Source organism: Dermochelys coriacea, chromosome 24 (genome assembly GCF_009764565.3).
Source record: "Dermochelys coriacea isolate rDerCor1 chromosome 24, rDerCor1.pri.v4, whole genome shotgun sequence".
Lineage (NCBI taxonomy): Eukaryota > Metazoa > Chordata > Testudines > Dermochelyidae > Dermochelys > Dermochelys coriacea.
In genome coordinates this window covers 6,433,247-6,452,097 of record NC_050091.1, presented here as the reverse complement: position 1 = coordinate 6,452,097, position 18,851 = coordinate 6,433,247, and the positions used below count along the sequence as shown (strand labels likewise).

The window sequence follows — 18,851 nt, the reverse complement described above, 5'->3', positions numbered from 1 at the left end:
GGCTCCGGGCATTACGACGTGGCCCACATGGTGACAGTGCCACTCAGATTTGGTGCACCCGCCCCTCTGTAGATGGAAACAGAGGGACAGACGTGCCAAACCCGAGTCAGGCCTAGATCATGTGGACTAAGTTGCAAGGCCCATGGCTAGGAGCCGGGGCCAGGCTTGCCAGGAGCCGCCACTCAGATTCAGAGTTACTATGAATACCACGCCAAATCGCTGTACAAAGCACATCTATGGCACTAGGCCCCCAGTTCAGCAAAGCTCTGTTAATTTTGCTCTGTCCTTATTTAACCTCACCACCCTGCTGCAAAGTAGGGAGGAATTAGCCCCATTTTATAGGTGGGGAATGGAGGCCCAGAGAAACTTGGGGTAACATGTTCAAAAGCATCTTAAGTGTCTTGAGAGGCAGAGTCTCACTTTCAACAAGGACTAAGGCTTGAAAGTCATAGGGATGTAAGTGACCAGCCCTAGGTCACACATGGAGCCTGTGGAAGAGCAGGGATTTGAATGGAGGACCCCTGACTGCCTAGCTAGCACCTTGACAACCGCACCGTCCTTCCTCTCTTCAAGCATGTGCTGAAGTCCCAGTGAACTAGTTAGGCCAGGAGAGGTGTTTGCTCCACATTCAACTTCTCCTGGAGCTAGGTATCAATGAGACATGGGTCAGACCCTGGCCCCCACCCTGGTCCCTTGGTGCTGCTCCTGTGAAACCAAGGGAGCAGGAACTGGTGTAAAGGCAGCAGAGCATTTGGGGTGTGGCTGGAGAATGCTGCACTCGGGGTATCCCCAGCTGGCAAATGGCTCTTTGATAATCATGACCTGCTGGTGCAGTTTAGAGTAGCCTCCAGGCTGGGCCAGCTTATAAATGGCCTGAAGATCAGCTTGGGACAACGAAAGAGTGGGCTCAGCAGAGGATCTGGCCCTGACTTGCAGTAGGATTTTATTGAGGCTGAAGTTTGAAAGGGCAATTGGGATGCCCAATTTATGTGGACAACCATATCCCTGATGGAGCTTTGCAACTCTCAGCCTTCATGTCCAAGTAAAGACAAGCCACAGAGATGACTATATTCCAGATTGCATGGGTGACAACTGTTTAGAGGGGATGGATTTGGAATCTCTTAGGGGGCATCTCACTTTATTCTCTCTCTAAAGCATTTTGTACATTGCACTAAGAACCGTGCATTATGCACATATCCGAAATAAGTGTCCTAAAAGTAGGTTGTGCTCCAAATTTTCCAAAGTGGGGTGACTCCATCATACTTTCATATTCTAGCCCCACCCACCCCAGTCCTTTCTTTAATCTACCGTAATAACTAAACACACAAGCCAAGTTTTCTGTTTGCTAATTTCCCCATTTCCACAGTGTCCAATGAACCTGTTTCTTGGTTTCCTCCATACTTTGCTAAATCATATGATATGCCTCTTGGTGACTGTTATGTTCACAGCATACAAACAGTAAAGCTAGATAAAAACACCAAATACCCTTGCTAGAAGGTTGCAACCTAACACGACTTTTATTCTTAGAATCCAGATCAGAAAAAGTAACTAAAACCAGAGAGAGACAAAGCAGGCTGCTCCTTAAAAGAGAGATGCACAACTCACCACATCTTGTTGTAGGCTGGCTCTTTCCATACTGACTACTGCTAGTCCCAGATTGCACACTTCCCTACAGGCAGCATGCAGGACCAGGAAATCCCCCTGAAATTTAAAGTGACCAATCATAATTTTAACTTTCATGCACCTAGTGAGAGAGGTTATTGCCATTTTATTGATGCTAATACCATCTGACCTTATAAATCCCTGAAGAACAGAAAATATTCCACCTGAATTGCAGTCAGAAGAAATAATTGGATGCCCATAAGAAGACTAATACGAATATTCCACCGGAGAGGCACACCATGCTGTTATTCAATCTAAGCTTGAATTTCTTCTCCAAAAGATTTTAGAGACAAATGAATATCCCCCCCCTCAACCCACTGACCCCGGTTTGCTCTGCCGGCACTAAGAGTAAGATTTTGAATGGGTTTATTAATATCTCTTGGCCCTCTTCCTTTGTCTTGCATGTTGCCCCACAGATCTTTAAGAGGAAATAGAACATTTTGCTCTCCATGTGACAAAGCCTTTCATCAAGAAATCCAGTAGCTAGCAGGCGCTGTGAGACAGACAGACATCACCTATTCTTTACCGAAGAAAGGCACAAGATGTCCCACCAGATATTTGGGATGATTCTAGTCTGTCTGCACAGTAAGTATTTTAGCCTGATTTATTTTGTTCTTATTTTCCACCATGCTAAAAACTATTAACTTTCTGCACAAGGACCTTCTGCAGTTCCAAAGGGTGCTAATATCTACCTACTGAGAGAAATTCACATATTTTAGTCTGTCAATTGAAATCGTAAGGATGATGAAATATTTTATATTAAAACAACCTGAATGCCAGATACGAACACATTGACAATAGTTTCTGGTTAATATCTTGGATTGGGGGGTAAATCTACTTTTCTTTTATGCTGATATATTATATATGGGCTCATTTATTTTTCTGAAGAAAGATCAAAAGGAGAATTTGAAACACAAAGGGCTGTATTAATATATGACTCTCCCATGTACAACTTAGTCAAATGAAGACTTTTTACCATTGTTCTGGGTAAGCTTGAGTAGGAAAGTATAACCTAGTGAGAGGAGCAAAGAAATTGGAAGTCTGAGCCACTACGTTCTGAACAGAGGTTCTTTTTGTTATTACATTACATTAATTTCTGCACAGGCTATATGAATCCAAACAAAATAAATGATCTTAAGTGATCACTCTCCTTACAGTGTGTATGATAAACCCATTGTTTCATGTTCTCTATGTGTGTGTATATAAATCTCTCCTCTGTTTTTTCCACCAAATGCAACCGATGAAGTGAGCTGTAGCTCACGAAAGCTTATGCTCTAATAAATTTGTTAGTCTCTAAGGTGCCACAAGTACTCCTTTTCTTTTTGCGAATACAGACTAACACGGCTGCTACTCTGAAACCTAACAAAATAAATGGTTAGACATAGAGACAAATTAAAATCTTTAACAAAAAGGTGCATTTTGTTTATTCTTGGATTTTCTGTTCTATACAGTATATTGCAAAAGCTCAAAATTTTTGCAGTGCTCACTGTATTAACACATTCCTTTCTTCCCCTGTATAGTGACTGCTTCAGAAAAAGGGATACAAATCCTTCAAAGCCCAGCACAGGTGTGGCTGACCTCTGGAGAGACTGCGCAGCTGGACTGTAAACCTTTTAAAAGAGAATGGAGTGTAATGTGGTACAAAGAACAACACAGTGGAAGTTTACAATGGATTTACGAGAGTTCTGATTTTGCAACTTCAAATGGAAAATATTTGAGTAAAGTGAACATTATGGCAAACATGTTTTCTCTAATTATCAATAATGCACAAACAAATGACTCCGGAGTTTATTACTGTGGCCGCTCTACCTCTCTGTATCTACAGCCGAACTTCGGGAATGGGACCAGACTAATTGTCACAGGTGAGTTTCCAATGGATCAAAATCATCATATCACAAGGCCAGGAAGTGCTGTGAAAAAATCATCTTTTTTTGCAAGATTGTGACTGATTGCCATTTCAGCGTTAAGCCTGAGGTATTTGGGGGAAAAGGCAGCATGTTCCTGGCAGTGACCCAGGACATGAAGTAGGGAATTAGGAGACCTAATTCTGTTCCTGAATCACTGCGCAGAGATGGGTGAGATTTTCAAAAGAAATCAACACCTAACAATTCCCAATTAAGTGCCCAAATAGATGAACAGATATTTAAAAAGCTCCAATCAAAACCTAGCTTTTGAAAATCTGGAACATTTTGGAAAATCTGACCTTTAATTTTTCTGCCTCATCTCTATAATGGGAATAATGACTATCCTGTGTAAAAGCACTTTGAGATCTATGAATGAAAAGCACCATATCAGAGCTAGGTGTTATCTCTCTGCCTTCTAGTTGGTATGTTACATTAGGAATCAAATTTGATAGTCACACATGCTGATGATTCCTACTGAAATTGTCTGAGTCTAGGACATGGGGTATGTTTCAGCTGCCTGCTATCCTACTAAGACTTTAATATTAATCAGATTCTTTTCCAGGCACTCTCCATGCTTCATGAACAGATTCCCCCAGTGTTTTCATACAGGGCACTATTCATTGTCTCAAGTAGCACAACACGGCTGCTACTCTGAAACCTGTCAAGTAGCACAGTATGAATTGAACATAGTAATTCAATGTACAGCTAGTGATATCCATATATTTTTGATCCACACTTTGTGCAAATATTCCAATGAGTGCACATAATAAAGAAGGCAATAAATTACTTCAGGTGCTACTAGAGGCTGTACCTCAGACTAATGGGATGAATGTAAAATAGAAAAATTTAGACTGACTATAATTTCAAATAAAGAATGCTTTCTTTATCAGGATTTTCATTCAGAGCTCTTAAAGCACCTTACAAAGGTGACTAAGAAGCATTTCCTTATCTTTTCAGTTGGGGAAACTGAGGCACAGATGTAAGGTGAACTTGTCTCCAGGATCACACAGTAAATCAGAGACAGCGCTGAGAATAAATCTCAGGCGTCCTGATTTCTGGTCTGGTGTCCTCACCATCAGACTTACCAACTCTTCCTCTGCCTTTGTACTGAACCGAACGTGCTGTCGGCACTCAGAAAATAATCCATGATGATCATATCAGGACAAACTTCCGAGCAATGACAGATCTGGCCCCACGGTGTAAGACACTGAAAATTGGCACAGACAAAGCATTTGACATTGAAAACACCGGGCACTGGCTATGGCAGGGGCAGGAGCTGAGTAGGGACTAGCTGAGCTACCGTTAACAGATCTTTCCAACCTCTAGTTTCTGTGACTCTCCTTTAGATGCCTCCAAGCCGAGTCTTTCCATCCTGGTTCCCTCCAACCCAGAGGATGCTGAGCTTCCCCCTGTCATTCCTCTGCTCTGCCTGGTCTCTGATTTCACTTCTCTCTGGAGTGTTGATCTTTGGGGCATGGGTGAGGAGGTGTCTCACGGTCTGATGGATGCTGGAGCCATCGATGGGAACGGGGTCTTTAGTGTTTGGAGCCTAATGATAATCCCTTCTCAGATGTGGAACCAGGAGACGATCTGCAATTGCACAGCCAAGGAGAGCATCACGGGGAGAAGCATCAGTGCTACAGTCTCCAAGGAAACAGGTCCAGTATTGAATCACCCATTCTAACGTGCCTACCTGGGTATTTATGCTACATCTCTCACCGTGGGTCCTCAACATCTACTGCAGGCTGGAGGAATAGACAGAATCAGACAGGATGGCTCAGGTGAATGATAACTAATGGGAGCGAGGAGAGGTTTTGCAAACCATTGAGAGGGTGCTTGAGTTGTGGGGCAGACAGTTATGGTCACTCCCCTGTCCATCTCAGGCTATGCGCCTCTGCACAGTATCTGGGCACGAAGAGTCAGTGACATCTACTCCAGGCTAGAGAATTAGACGAGATGGCTCAGGTGAATGATAACTAGTGGGAGTGAGGAGAGGTTTTGGAAACCATTGAGAGGGTGCTTGAAGTGTGGGGCAGACAGTTACGGTTGCTCCGCATCACCCACCTTTCCTACCCCCAGCCCTTCTGAAAACCTTCATTTTTCAACCCTCCCAGTGATGAGAAATGGGTTTCTGGTCAAGCAGCCCGAGCCTTCCCCTCCATGTGAGCACAGCAAGGACACAGAAGGGTCACTTGGGTGAGCCAAGGGGGAACAACTAGGAGCACTGGGAAGGAAATCAACAAAGGGAAGAGCAGGATGAATATCAGGAATGACTGCCTGACAGCGATATCTAACAGATAATTGAGATATAACAGATGGCCGGGACAGGCCTGGAAGCCCCTGTAAACAGGACTGAAGAAAACACTAGTGAATATAACATAGGGAACAATCCTGCAGTGGCCAGGGGGAGGTAGAGGGCACTCAGTGAAGCAGGATTGTCTCCATCTCTGAATTTTTGCCAACCTAGTAATGCCAGTAAAAACCTTAGTGTGGATGCAATTATACTGGCATAAAGGTGCCTTACACCAGCACAGCTTACTTCAGTTCCTGAGCCAAGAGGAGTTATACAGCAATGTTACAGTGGCAACACTTTTAAGTGTAATGAGCCCTTCACCAAGCAAACAAATTCCAGATGGCACAGATGGGTGTGGCCAGTCTGCCAAATGGACATTTAATTTCCTAATTGCCTCAGCATTTGCTGCAAACTTGTGCTGGTAAAAGAGGAACCACCTGGAATCTGACCACAGCACTCAAAGATCCACACATTAGAGGAATTTGGGGGTGGAGAGAGAGAGGGATTTCACATGTCAGTCTGTTGGCCTATGATTTTTGCAAGGTCCCTTTCCCCTGTCCTTTGCACATCCCACAGCCTCCTCATACAGGAGGGCAGCATACTACAGAGCACAGAATAGTGGGTGTGGAGCTTTGGGGAAAGGACCTCCCTTTGCCCATAATGTTATGTGGGAGGTACAGATCAGGGGCCCATCTGTTTTGATAAGTGTTTTCTATACTCTGCAGAGAAAAGAGACGCTGGGGACTGTTGGATTGTGTTCTACGCTGGGCTGCCCTGTATTTTCATCCTTCTCCTGATCCAGCTGTTGATCTTGCTCTGGAGAAAGTGCTCTATCAGAGGTAACTCTGAGTCATAACTCTGACTGCTATGAAGCAGGTTTCAGAGTAGCAGCTGTGTTAGTCTGTATTCGCAAAAAGAAAAGGAGTACTTGTGGCACCTTAGAGACTAACAAATTTATTTGAGCATAAGCTTTCGTGAGCTAGCCCCCCAACCTGAAGCAAATACTCACCAGCAACCACACACCACACAACAGAACCACTAACCCAGGAACCTATCCTTGCAACAAAGCCCGTTGCCAACTCTGTCCACATATCTATTCAGGGGACACCATCATAGGCCCTAATCACATCAGCCACACTATCAGAGGCTCGTTCACCTGCACATCTACCAATGTGATATATGCCATAATGTGCCAGCAATGCCCCTCTGCCATGTACATTGGCCAAACTGGACAGTCTCTATGTAAAAGAACGAATGGACACAAATCAGATGTCAAGAATTAGAACATTCAAAAACCAGTTGGAGAACACTTCAATCTCTCCAGTCACTCAATTACAGACCCGAGGGTGGCTATCCTTCAACAAAAAAACTTCAAAAACAGACTCCAACAAGAGACTGCTGAATTGGAATTAATTTGCAAACTGGATACAATTAATTTAGGCTTGAATAGAGACTGGGAATGGATGAGTCATTACACAAAGTAAAACTATTTCCCCATGTTATTTCTCCCCCCCCCAACCCCACCCCTCACTGTTCCTCAGATGTTCTTGTTAACTGCTGGAAATAGCCTACCTTGCTTGTCACCATGAAAGGTTTTCCTCCTTCCCCCCCCCCCCGCTGCTGGTGATGGCTCATCTTAAGTGATCACTCTCCTTACAGTGTGTATGATAAACCCATTGTTTCATGTTCTCTGTGTGTGTATATAAATCTCCCCATTGTATTTTCCACCAAATGCATCCGATGAAGTGAGCTGTAGCTCATGAAAGCTTATGCTCAAATAAATTTGTTAGTCTCTAAGGTGCCACAAGTTCTCCTTTTCTTTTTGCTTTGAAGCAGCCACTCACCACACATGCGTATAACTGTCCCTTTCTCTGTTTCATCCATCAGGGAGAGCTGTGCAAAGACAGAAGGAAATACCTATGAGGCAGATCCCACAGGTAAATAGCTTTTTCATCTAGTCTGTTCTCATGTATATCTCAAGCCACCAACACCACCCAGCCACTACACACTAACTGCAGTAACCAGGACAAAAAATAACCAACAACAAAAGAGAAATCTGCACCATTGAAATGTGTTCTTCACATTCTTACAACACAAAAGCCGATCAACTGATTCCCTTGGAACTTTCCAAATAAAATTCTTCGTTGGGAGAAGCTGGGCATGAAACAATCCAGGCTGGTGAGAAATTTCTTAGAGGAAGTCAGAAGGGTTTGGAATAGAAATGCTGTAAGTAACTTAATGAGAAGGCATCAAATCCATAGGACCCCACCACAACCCCAGTGCCACCGTAGGCACTGAGGTGATAGAGATGAGAATTTGACCCAGAGTTGCTCAGATGAGCCTAGTCTGCAAAACACCCTGTCTAGTTACATAGTGTTGTTGGAGCCGGGTTGGTTCCAGAATATCAGAGAGAGAAGGTGAGTGAAGTGATATCTTTTACTGGACCAATTTGGGTTGGTGAGAGAGATGGACGATCTTCTGAACTTGCAGAAACTTTCTCTCTTTCACCAACAGAAGTTGGTCCAATAAAAGATATTATCTCACCCACCTAGTTTGGCTATGGCATTCTGCAAGGACATTATTAATTAAATGCATGAGATTATGGATTCTCATTAAGCATATTACCGTACGGGAGGCAGTGTGGGCCAATTGAGGATACTGGACTGGGAGTCAGGAATTTTTTTCCTGGTTCAGCCACTGAGCCACTGAGCAACCTTTGCCAAGACACTTTAGCTCTCGGAGCTTTTGTTTCCCCTCTCCCACTTTGTAGCATTGTGTATTTTGACTGTAAACTCTGGGGCAGGGGCTGCCTCTTTATATGTGTGTGGAGAGCCCAGCACAATGGGGCCTTGGTGTCTGTTGGGTCTTCTAAGTGCTGCTCTAATACAAAGTATTAATAATAATATCAGGTCTTTCCTTTTTCTATTTCAGACTGAATATGCAACTCTGACGTACAATAACAGAAATGCTCCTCTGTGACTGATGTAGTCTCACAAAAATGGTTTATATTTTTTAAAACAAGAGATGCAAAAAGAAAGAATAAAGGAGAAAGAAAGAAATATGGAAAGTCTCATGTTTGTAATGTGCTATGATGTGATGTGTGTTTGCCTGAAATACAACCACTTCCATAGTCAGTTCTCTGAACCCGTAGTCTGAGCTGACATCTCCATTCTGCAAAAAAGCCGCGTGGGGTCATTAGCGATTTCCCTGCAGGTTCGTGGGTCACTGGTTTTCCATCTCATGTCAAACATGTCACTTCCTGCACCATAGTCCCCTGTCACAGAATTCACTCACCGCAGGGCACTCCTTCTGACTGCTCATGCAATTAGCTCCTTCCGGCTCCTTTCTCAATTCTCAATTGCAAACCTTAACACAATGATTAATGCAAAAGCTTTACCCATGAAAGACAAAAGAAGAAACTTGGCAAACAGCATGATTGTAACAAACAATAGCCTGAAAGATGAAATCTAAAAGCTCACTTCTCGTAAGCTGCTTAAGAGCAAAAGGTCCAACATCCTGGTCAATTCAAGTGACGAACGCCTCCTGAGGGGATGTGCTGGAGATCTGTTGCAGCATTTGAATGAAATATGGATATATTTTAATGATTCAGAATAACAAAATGAACACCAGGATGTCACACATTGTAGAATGTTCAAGAGACAGTTCAACGCAAAACAACATCTGGTGCAGAGACACCATGTACCAGGGCTGTCTGACAAGTCAGACAACAGCATACAAGAGTGTTTAATGGTGCAATTGTGTGGACAGCATTGTACCTTCTGCCTATTGCAAATGATTTTCCCAAGAGATCAGTACCCACTATTGGGGCCAAAATTTTAAAGAGCCCAGTTTCCTAAATAGGCTCCAAACAAATAACACAATTTTCCAAGGATTCAGCACTCAGCAGCTTCCATTGGCACTCTTATGGCTGGATTCTCAAGAGATCAGTGTCCATTGGGTGCGTAATGCACCAAGCATTTGTACAAATATGGCCCTTCTTTAGGTGCCTAAAAGTAAGTCTACACTGCAGCTGGCAGGGTAGTTCCCAGCCAGGGTAGACAGACATGTTCAAACCACTATGGTGAAAATAGCAGTGTCGCCACAGCAGAATGGGTGGTGGCTCAAGCCAGCTGTGCAAATACGTCGGGCATACCTGCACTCGGAGGTCAGCCTGAGCTGTCACCTGTGCCACTGTGGCCACACCGCTATCTTTCAGTGCGCTACATTGAGCAACTACCCTCCCAGCTGCAGTGTGGACATACCCTAAATGGGAACTGGGCTCTTCTGAAAATGTGGCCCCAACCGGGGGTGAGGAACACTTGAGAAATGGCCTTCAGGGGCTAGCGCATCTCCCTGATATCTCAGTATTTTATCCATCACTGCATTTTATTGCTTGACAACATCATACTGAAAGGTAATTTGGGACCAGATCCTCAGCTGCTGTAAATCAACATCGCTCCACTGACGCCAATGAACTGAGGCTGATTTACTCTAGTTGAGGATCTGGCGCTTGGAGGACTTGAAGTGAATCGTGAATGCTTACAATGTGGCTCCCTCAAGAAATAAGACCAGGAAATCCCTGTGACTGAATTTTCAGACTCTAGAACAGCTCAAGCTTAGTCACATTCCTCCAAACTGTGCAGTTTCTGATCCTGCACACCCCAAACTCCAATTGATTTAAGTGGTATAGTGCTGAATGCGCAAGGGATTCAAGATCTGGCCTTGTTAGCTCAGAATTTGTGGGGCAGAAAGCTGCATTGTGGGTGTACTGAAAACACTTCATGCAAAACAATGCACCATGATTAATCCCCTGACTGGGGTGGCTTTGATGCCTGTTAATGTTGTTTGGCTCCTCATTTATAATAACAATTCTAGACTCATCATGAATAGATCCCGACATGCTTTACCAAGGAGGCAAGTAACGTCATCTCAATTTTACAGATGGGGAAACTGAGGCACATAGAGGTGAAGTGACATACCAAGATAACCCAGCAGCAGAGCTGGGAATAGAACCCATGTCTCCGTCCAGTGCTCTATCTACTAGAACATGCTATGTAGTGGATATTTAGTTACTGATATAATTTCTCAACTTCTCAGGCTTGTGCAAGAACATTTTGTTGATGTCACGCTGCTGAAAAGTAAATTTCAATTTTTGTGGTTATTTCATGGACTGTTCTGCTTCTAACCATCCACTGGCTACAAATGAATTTAGGGCAGCACTTTATACTTCCTTGGTTACCAAAAGCTAGGAGAGAGACCTGAGAAAGCAATCACTTTGCTAGTGGAACAAACAAAAGAAAAGTGGCAAAATAAGTGGGCTGAAACTGACCACAGTGGAAAGTGCAGCTTTTCGAGCAGCCAGTTCTGATCTATTTTTAAACGATTGGCCTTTGCAGCAAACATGGCAGTTTGTCCTGCAGCCTGTGGTTTTATAAGATCGGTTTCAATTTCTTTGACCCTTCTCAGAGTAGCAGCCGTGTTAGTCTGTATTCGCAAAAAGAAAAGGAGTACTTGTGGCACCTTAGAGACTAACAAATTTATTTGAGCATAAGCTTTCGTGAGCTACAGCTCACTTGAAATGAGCTGTAGCTCACGAAAGCTTATGCTCAAATAAATTTGTTAGTCTCTAAGGTGCCACAAGTACTCCTTTTCTTTTGACCCTTCTGTGTCCTTGCTGCGTGTGTGTGTGTGTCTCTCTCTCTCTTCACATTTGACACAGAAGGGTCAATTTGTTTTCGTAACACATAATGTACTAATGAAATCAATAAAAACTATGACAGTAACTTTTGTCTTTGTCTTGGATTTTAATAGACATATTGGAGAAGATCATGTGTAATATGAATTTGTATTATTTGAGTGTGACTGGGAGCAGTAATCTTAGGGCAAATTTTCAAACATATTCAAGTGACTTAGATGCAAAAACTCCCATTGTTTTTGCCAACATCCCTAGGTGCCGCCATATCTGCATCTTTAAGCACCTAAATACCTTGAAATATGGTTTTCATGGGCCTAGATACCATTGAAAGTCAGCAGGACTTAGATTACCAAGGACTTACATCACTTTTGAATATGAGAGTAAGGCTCCAAAATTATTTAGGTATTTGTGACCCAATGTGGCTATTTCTGTTATAGCCAGGTCTACAATATCATCACGGCAATTGTTAAAAATTTTCAGGCAGAGGTACAGGAAAACTACCATAACAAAGGGAGGGAGCAGAGGGCATGTGAGGGGTTGGAGGGCCCTGGACTCACCCTGCAGTGGCACCTTCTGTCCCGTGGGGCTGGGTCCAGCTTGGGGCATTGTGATCTGGCCCACTTGGTCACAGAGCCACTCAGATTTGGTATGACTGCATCTCTGTAGATGGATACGGAGGGACAGATGTGCTAAACCTGAGACCACGTGGGCCAGGTTGCAACGTCCATTGCTAGGAGCCGCGCCCAGACTTGGTGGTCAGGAACTATCATTGCAGAGGTCAAGGAATTTACTCAGATTCATGGTTACTGCGAACTCCACACCAAAAACATCGCCTGAATTATAGCTAAGTTAATTTGCCTGGTCAATAGGACCTTTGTATGGTATAATATCAATGTAGCTGTACAAACCACATCTATGGCACTAAGTCCCCAGTTCAACAAAGCTCTGTTAATTTAGCCTTGTACTTATTTCTCTTATTACAGAAAAGGGAGAAAATATCCCCATTTTACAGCTGGGCAGTGGAGGCCCAGGGAGACTTGGGGTAACATGTTCTAAAGCCCCTAAGTGATTTGGGAGGCAGCGTCCCACTTTCAACAGGGACTAAGGCTGGAAAGTCATTGGGTTGTAAGTGATCAGCAACACATAGAGCCTGTGGCAGAGCAGGGATTTAATGGAAAGCCCCTAAATCCCTGGCTAGCACCTTAACAACTGCACCATCTTTCCTCTCTTCAAGCATGTGCTGAAGTCCCAGTGAACCAGTTAGGCCAGGAGAGGTGTTTGCACCACATTCAACGTCCCCTTGAGCTAGGTATCAATGAGACATGGATCAGAACCAGGCCCTCATCCTGGTCCCTTGGTGCTGCTCCCATGACACCAAGGGAGCAGGAACTAGCTGCATGTGCCAGGGGGTATTAAGGCAACACAACCAGCCCTTGCAGCCAACAGCCCTTGGCGTGTCATGTGGCAGGAGCAGTCTGCACTCAGGGTGTCCCCAGCTGGCAAACAGCTCTCTGGGGGTCATGACCTGCTGGTGCAGTTTAGAGCAACCTCCAGGCTGGGCCAGCTTATGTATAGCCTGAAGATGAACATGGGATAACAGGAGAGTGGGCTCAGCCAAGGTTTTGGCCTGATTTACAGAAGGATTTTATTGAGGCTGAGGTTTGAAAGGGCAATTTTGATGCTCAGTTCAACTGGCCGATCAAATCCCCAGTGGAACTTTGCAACTCTCACCCTTAATGTTCAAGTGAAGACAAGCCACAGATTGCGGGGGTGACAACTGTTCAGAGGGAATGGATTTGGAATCTATTAGTGGGCATTTCATTTTGCTCTCTCCAAAAAGCATTTTGCACATTGCGTTAAGTAAGATGCATCATGCACATATCTGAAATAAGTGTCCTAAAAGTAGGTTTTGCCCCAAATTTTCCAGAGTGGGATGACTCCACCACACTTTCATATTCTAGCCCCATCCGTTGCTTTCCCAGATGGCCCCACGCCCAGAGACCCCCTTTTCTTAATCTATCGTAATAATTAAACACACAAGTTAAGGTGTATTTTTGCTAATTTCACCCCTTCCAGAATGCCCAGTAGGCCTGTTTGTTAGTTTCCTCCATCCTTTGCTAAAATCATTTTATATGTCTCTTGGTGGTTGTTCATCGCATACAATAGAAAAGTTAAATAAAAAACATCAAATACTCTTGCTGAAAGTTTGCAACCTAACACTACCTTTATTCTTAGAATCCAGAATGATAACACATAGTAACCAAAAACAGAGAGAGACAAAGCAGGCTTCTCCATAAGGCAGAGAGGCAAAATTCACTTACCTTGTTCTAGGCTAGCTCTTTCCAGACTGACTGCTGCTGCTCCCAGATTGCACACTTCTCCACAGACAACAAGCAGGACCAGGAAAAAACCCTGAAATTAAAAGTGATAAATCAGAATTTTAACACAGTTTTCATGAACCTTTTTATGCCTTTTTACTGATGCTCATACCATCTGACCTTATCAAGCTGTGAAAAAGAGAAAATATTCCACCTGAATTGCAGTCAGAAGAATGTCTTGTTACGGGCATCCAATTATACCACAAATATTCCATCTGAGACACACACCATGCTGTTACCCAGTCTGAGCTTAAATTTCTTCTCTTATAGATTTTGGAGGCAAAGGAATATCTTCTCCCAGGTTTGCTCTGCTGGTTCTCAGCGCAGGTTTTGAATGGGGTTATTAATATCTCCTGACCCTCTTCCTTTGTCATGCATGTTGCCCCACAGATCTTTAAGAGGAAACAGAACATTTTCCTCTCCACGTGACAGAGTCTTTCATCAAGAGATCCATTAGCTAGCAGACGTCCGTCTGTCTCACAGCATCACCTATTCATTACTGAAGAAAGGCACAAGGTGTCCCACCACATAGTTGGGATGATTCTAGTCTATTTGCTGAGTAAGTATTTTAGCCTGATTTATTTCATGCTTGTTCTCTACCACCCTAAAACAATTGACTTTATGCATAATGTCCTTCTGCAATTCCAAGAGATTCTAACATCAACCTGGTGAGAGAGAAATTCACATCTTTTAGTCCATCAATTGAAATCTAAGGAAAGGTGATGAAATATTCTATTTTAAAATAACTTGAATGCCAGATATTAACACCTTGAGAATAGTTTCTGGTTAATATCCTGGACTGGGGTGCAAAATCTATTTTTCTTTTATGCTGATGTCTTCCATACAGAATGTTCAAAGGGAGAATTTGAAACACAAAGGGTTATGTTAGTAAAAGCCTTTCCCATGTACAATATAGTCAAAGGAAGGTTTTTTACCATTGATTTTGGTAAGTACAAGTGGGGATGTGTAGCCTGGTGATTAGTGCTGGGAACTGGAAGTATGTACCCCTGGGTTCTGGACTCTAAGGTTGTTTTTTGTTGTTACATTACATTAATTCCTGCACAGGCTACATGAATCCTAATAAAACAAATGGCTAGAAATAGAGAAAAATTTAAATGAATATTTAATAAATATGTGCTTTATATTATTCTTGGATTCTGTAAAGTATATTGCAAAAGCCCAGGCTTGTCCAGTGCTCACTGTATTAACCCACTCCTTTCTTCCTCTGCATAGTGGCTGCTTCGGAAGAAGGGGTACAAATCCTGCAAAGCCCCGCACAGCTGTGGCTGACCTCTGGACAGACTGCACATCTGGACTGTAGAATATCAAAAGAAGAATGGCGAGTCCGGTGGTACAAGGAAAAACAAAATGGAAGTTTGCATGGGATTCATCAGAGTTCTCAGTCTGAATCTTTAGATGGAAAATACTTGAGTAATGTGAACATTACGGCAAACACATTTTCTCTACTTATCAGCAATGTACAAAGAGATGACTCAGGGGTTTATTATTGTGGCCTCTCTGCCTCTGTGTATCTACAGCCCAACTTTGGGAATAGGACCAGACTAATTGTCACAGGTGAGTTTTCAGTGCCTCAGAACAATGATAACGTAATGCTAGGTGGTGTTTGAAAAAATCGTCTTTTTTGGGCTAAATTGTGACCGATCCCCCTGTTTCAGCTTTAAGCCATTGGCATTTGTGCATAGAGGCAGCACGGTCCAGACAATGACCCAGGGCATAGGGTTGGAAATTAGGAGACCTGGGTTCTGTTCCTGAAATACTGGGCACAGAGGGGGTGAAATATTTAAAAGAAATCAGCACCCAACAGCTCCCATTTAGGTGCCCAAATAAATGATGGGACTTTTAAAACACTCTGATCAAAACCTGGGAAATTTTGGAAAATCTGACCTTTAATTTCTTTGCATCTCAGATTCCTCATCTGTATAATGGGGACAATGAGTCACCTATGTAAAAGCACTTTGAGACCTATGGATGAAAAGCACCTTGTAAGTGCAAGGTGCTATTTCCCTGCCTTCTAGCTGGTATGTTACATTAGGAATCAGATTTGATAGTCACACTTGCTGATGATTCCTACTGAAACTGTCTGAGCCTAGGACATGGGGTATATTTCAACTGTCCTCCTAGCCTATTAAAACTTTAATATTAATCAGGTTCTTTTTCAGGCATTCACCAAGCTTCATGAAATGATTCCCCCAAAAGTTTTCATACAGGGCACTATTCATTGTCTCTCAAGCAGCACAATATGAATTGAACATAATAATTCAATGTACAACTACTACTATCCATATATTTTTGATCCACACTTGCAAATATTTGATCCATATTTGCAAATATTCCAAAGACTGTACATAAAAAAGAAGGCATGGAAGCATTCTGCGTGCTACTAGAGGCCGTATCTCAGACAAATGGGATGAATGTAATAATAGGAAAATGTAGAATGACTATAATATTTAAACAAGAAAGGTTCCTCTGTCAGGCTTTTTATCCATATAGTGTTTACCTAACTTTACATTTGGGGGATGAGTCACAGATGCAATATGAACTTGTCTCCAAGGTCACAGAGTAAGTCAGACACAGAGCTGGGAATGGATCTCAGGCCTCCTGACTCCTGGTCTGGTTTCCTCACCACCATACTTGACCAGCTGTTCTTCTGCATTTCTACCTAACCAAATATATTGTCGGCACTGAGCAAATCATCCTTGATGATCATATTTGTACAAACTTCTGAAAGGCGATGGATTGTGGGGGTCCCCAAGGTGGATGCCCCATAGTGTAAGACAGTGGTTTTCAACCTGTGCTCGTCAGACTCCTGGGGGTCTGCAGACTAGTCCAAGATTTCCAAAGGGGTCCACACCTCCATTCAAAATTTTTTAAGGGTCCTCAAATGAAAGAAGGTTGAAAACCGCTAGTGTAAGACATTGAAAACAGGCAGAGACAAAGCATTAGAAACATGCTGCACTGGTGGGGTAAGGGTAGCAGCAGGGTATGGACTAGCTGAGCTACCGCTGACAGGTTCTTCCCAGTCTCTATTTTTGGTGACTCAACTCTCTTTTAGATGCCTCCGAGCCGAGTCTTTCCATCCTGGTTCCCTCCAACCCAGAGGATGCTGAGCTTCCCCCCATCATTCCTCTGCTCTGCCTGCTCTCTGATTTCACTCCTCCCTGGAGTGAAGTTCTTTGGGACACTGGTGAGGAGGCGTCTGACAGTCAGACAGATGCTGGAGCCATAGACGGGAAAGGGGTCTTTAGTGTTTGGAGCCTAATGACAATCCCTTCTGAGACATGGAACCAGGAGACGATCTGCACTTGTACAGCCAAGGAGAGCTGCACAGGGAGAAGCATCAATGTTACAGTCTCCAAGGAAACAGGTCCAGTATCCTATCATCAAACCTAACCTAACCTACCTAGCATTTATGCTATGCCCCTCACCATGATATCTGGGCACCAAGAGTTAGCAACATTACTCCAAGCTAGAGAAATAGAATCACATGGGATGGCTCAGGGGAATGATAACTAATGGGAGCGAGCTGAGGTTTTGGAAACCACTGAGAAGTGTGGGGCAGTTACAGTTACGGTCACTCCCCCATCACCCACCTTTCCCACCTGCAGCCCTCCTGAAAACCTTTATTTTTCAACCCTCAGTGGTGTGAATTGGGCTTCTGGTCAAGCAGCCTGAAGCATAGTAAGGACACAGAAGGATCACTTGGGGTGAACCAAAGGGGAATAACGGTGCATCAGGAAGGAAATCAACAAAGGGAACAGCAGAATGAATGTCAGGAATAGCTTCCTGACAGCGAGATCTAACAGATAATGGAACAGATGCCCAGAGGCAGGGCTGAAAGCCCCAAGAAAGAGGATTGGACAAACATTAGCCACTATAATATAGGGAAAAATCCTGCTGTGGTCAGGAGGGAGCTAGAGGGCACCCAATGAAACAAGGTCACCTCCATTTGTTGCCTCTAGGATTCTGAGCTATCCCCTATAAATAACTTGATTCTATTGCACTCATCACTGGAGCAGGTTGTCTCAGGCTAAACTGGCTCGATGGAATGATGTCCAGTGCAAGCCAGCAGGAGTAGGGCTGGTCTCCACTGTTACCGGGTAACTCTGTTGGGCAGTGATGTAAATTTTTGCTGACATGGCTATGCCAGTAACATGCTACAGGGCACAGAGGAATAAACATGGAGTTCTGGGGAAAAGACCTCTTTTTGCCCATCTATTTTGCTAGCAGTTTTCTTTTCTCAGCATCTCTTCTCTCTGCAGGATACTGTAGGATTGTGTTCTACGCGGGGCTGCCCTGTATTTTCATCCTTCTCCTCATCCAGCTGTTGATCTTGCTCTGGAGAAAGTGCTCTATCAGAGGTAACTCAGTCATAACTGTGCTATAAAGCAGAAACTCATCACACATCCCTATAATTATCCCCTTGTCTGTTTCATCCATCAGGGAGAGCTGTGCAAAGAGGCAATCAAATACCTATGAGGCAGATGCCACAGGTAAACTGCTTTTTCCATCATTGGTATGTCAGAAAGATACAGTGTATTAACAACAGGGGATTAGAACCAGTGTCTTGGCCAATTTCCAACCCTTGTGTCTACACTTTACCTCCTGAATTCACAGAAGTTTCATTTGAATGTATTCTTCTCTGCTCTTCGAGTAGAAGTGTTGTGTAGGGTTATTAGTACCAAAGAACTGCTGGGTTCCACCCCAGAGGTGGCTGCAGGTCAGGGATAGTGAAATAGTGCAGTGTATATTTCTGTAAGCGACCACCAGAACTTCTAGTCTGACCTTATGTATATCACAATCCACCAACACCATCCAGCCACCAGGGCCAGCTCCAAGCACCAGCGAAGGAAGCAGGTGCCTGGGACAGCCAATAGAAAGGGGCGGCACTCTGTCTGTTA

General features: G+C 43.6%; 1 protein-coding gene across 2 annotated transcripts in view; it reads left to right on the top strand.

Moving 5' to 3' along the window:
* The window catches only part of LOC119848044 (immunoglobulin gamma-1 heavy chain-like), a 30,285-nt gene that overhangs the window by 10,896 nt on the left and 538 nt on the right, over positions 1-18,851 (top strand). The window contains exons 3-6 of one of the 2 annotated variants that reach the window (XM_043501794.1): positions 4,913-5,224; positions 6,585-6,698; positions 7,747-7,796; positions 8,791-11,295. In XM_043501794.1, the coding sequence (XP_043357729.1) occupies positions 4,913-5,224; positions 6,585-6,698; positions 7,747-7,796; positions 8,791-8,838 (524 nt within the window). In that variant the 3' untranslated portion in view covers positions 8,839-11,295. Of the gene's footprint in view, positions 1-4,912; positions 5,225-6,584; positions 6,699-7,746; positions 7,797-8,790; positions 11,296-18,851 lie in introns of those variants that run through there. The other variant, XM_043501795.1, reaches the window with a different exon arrangement.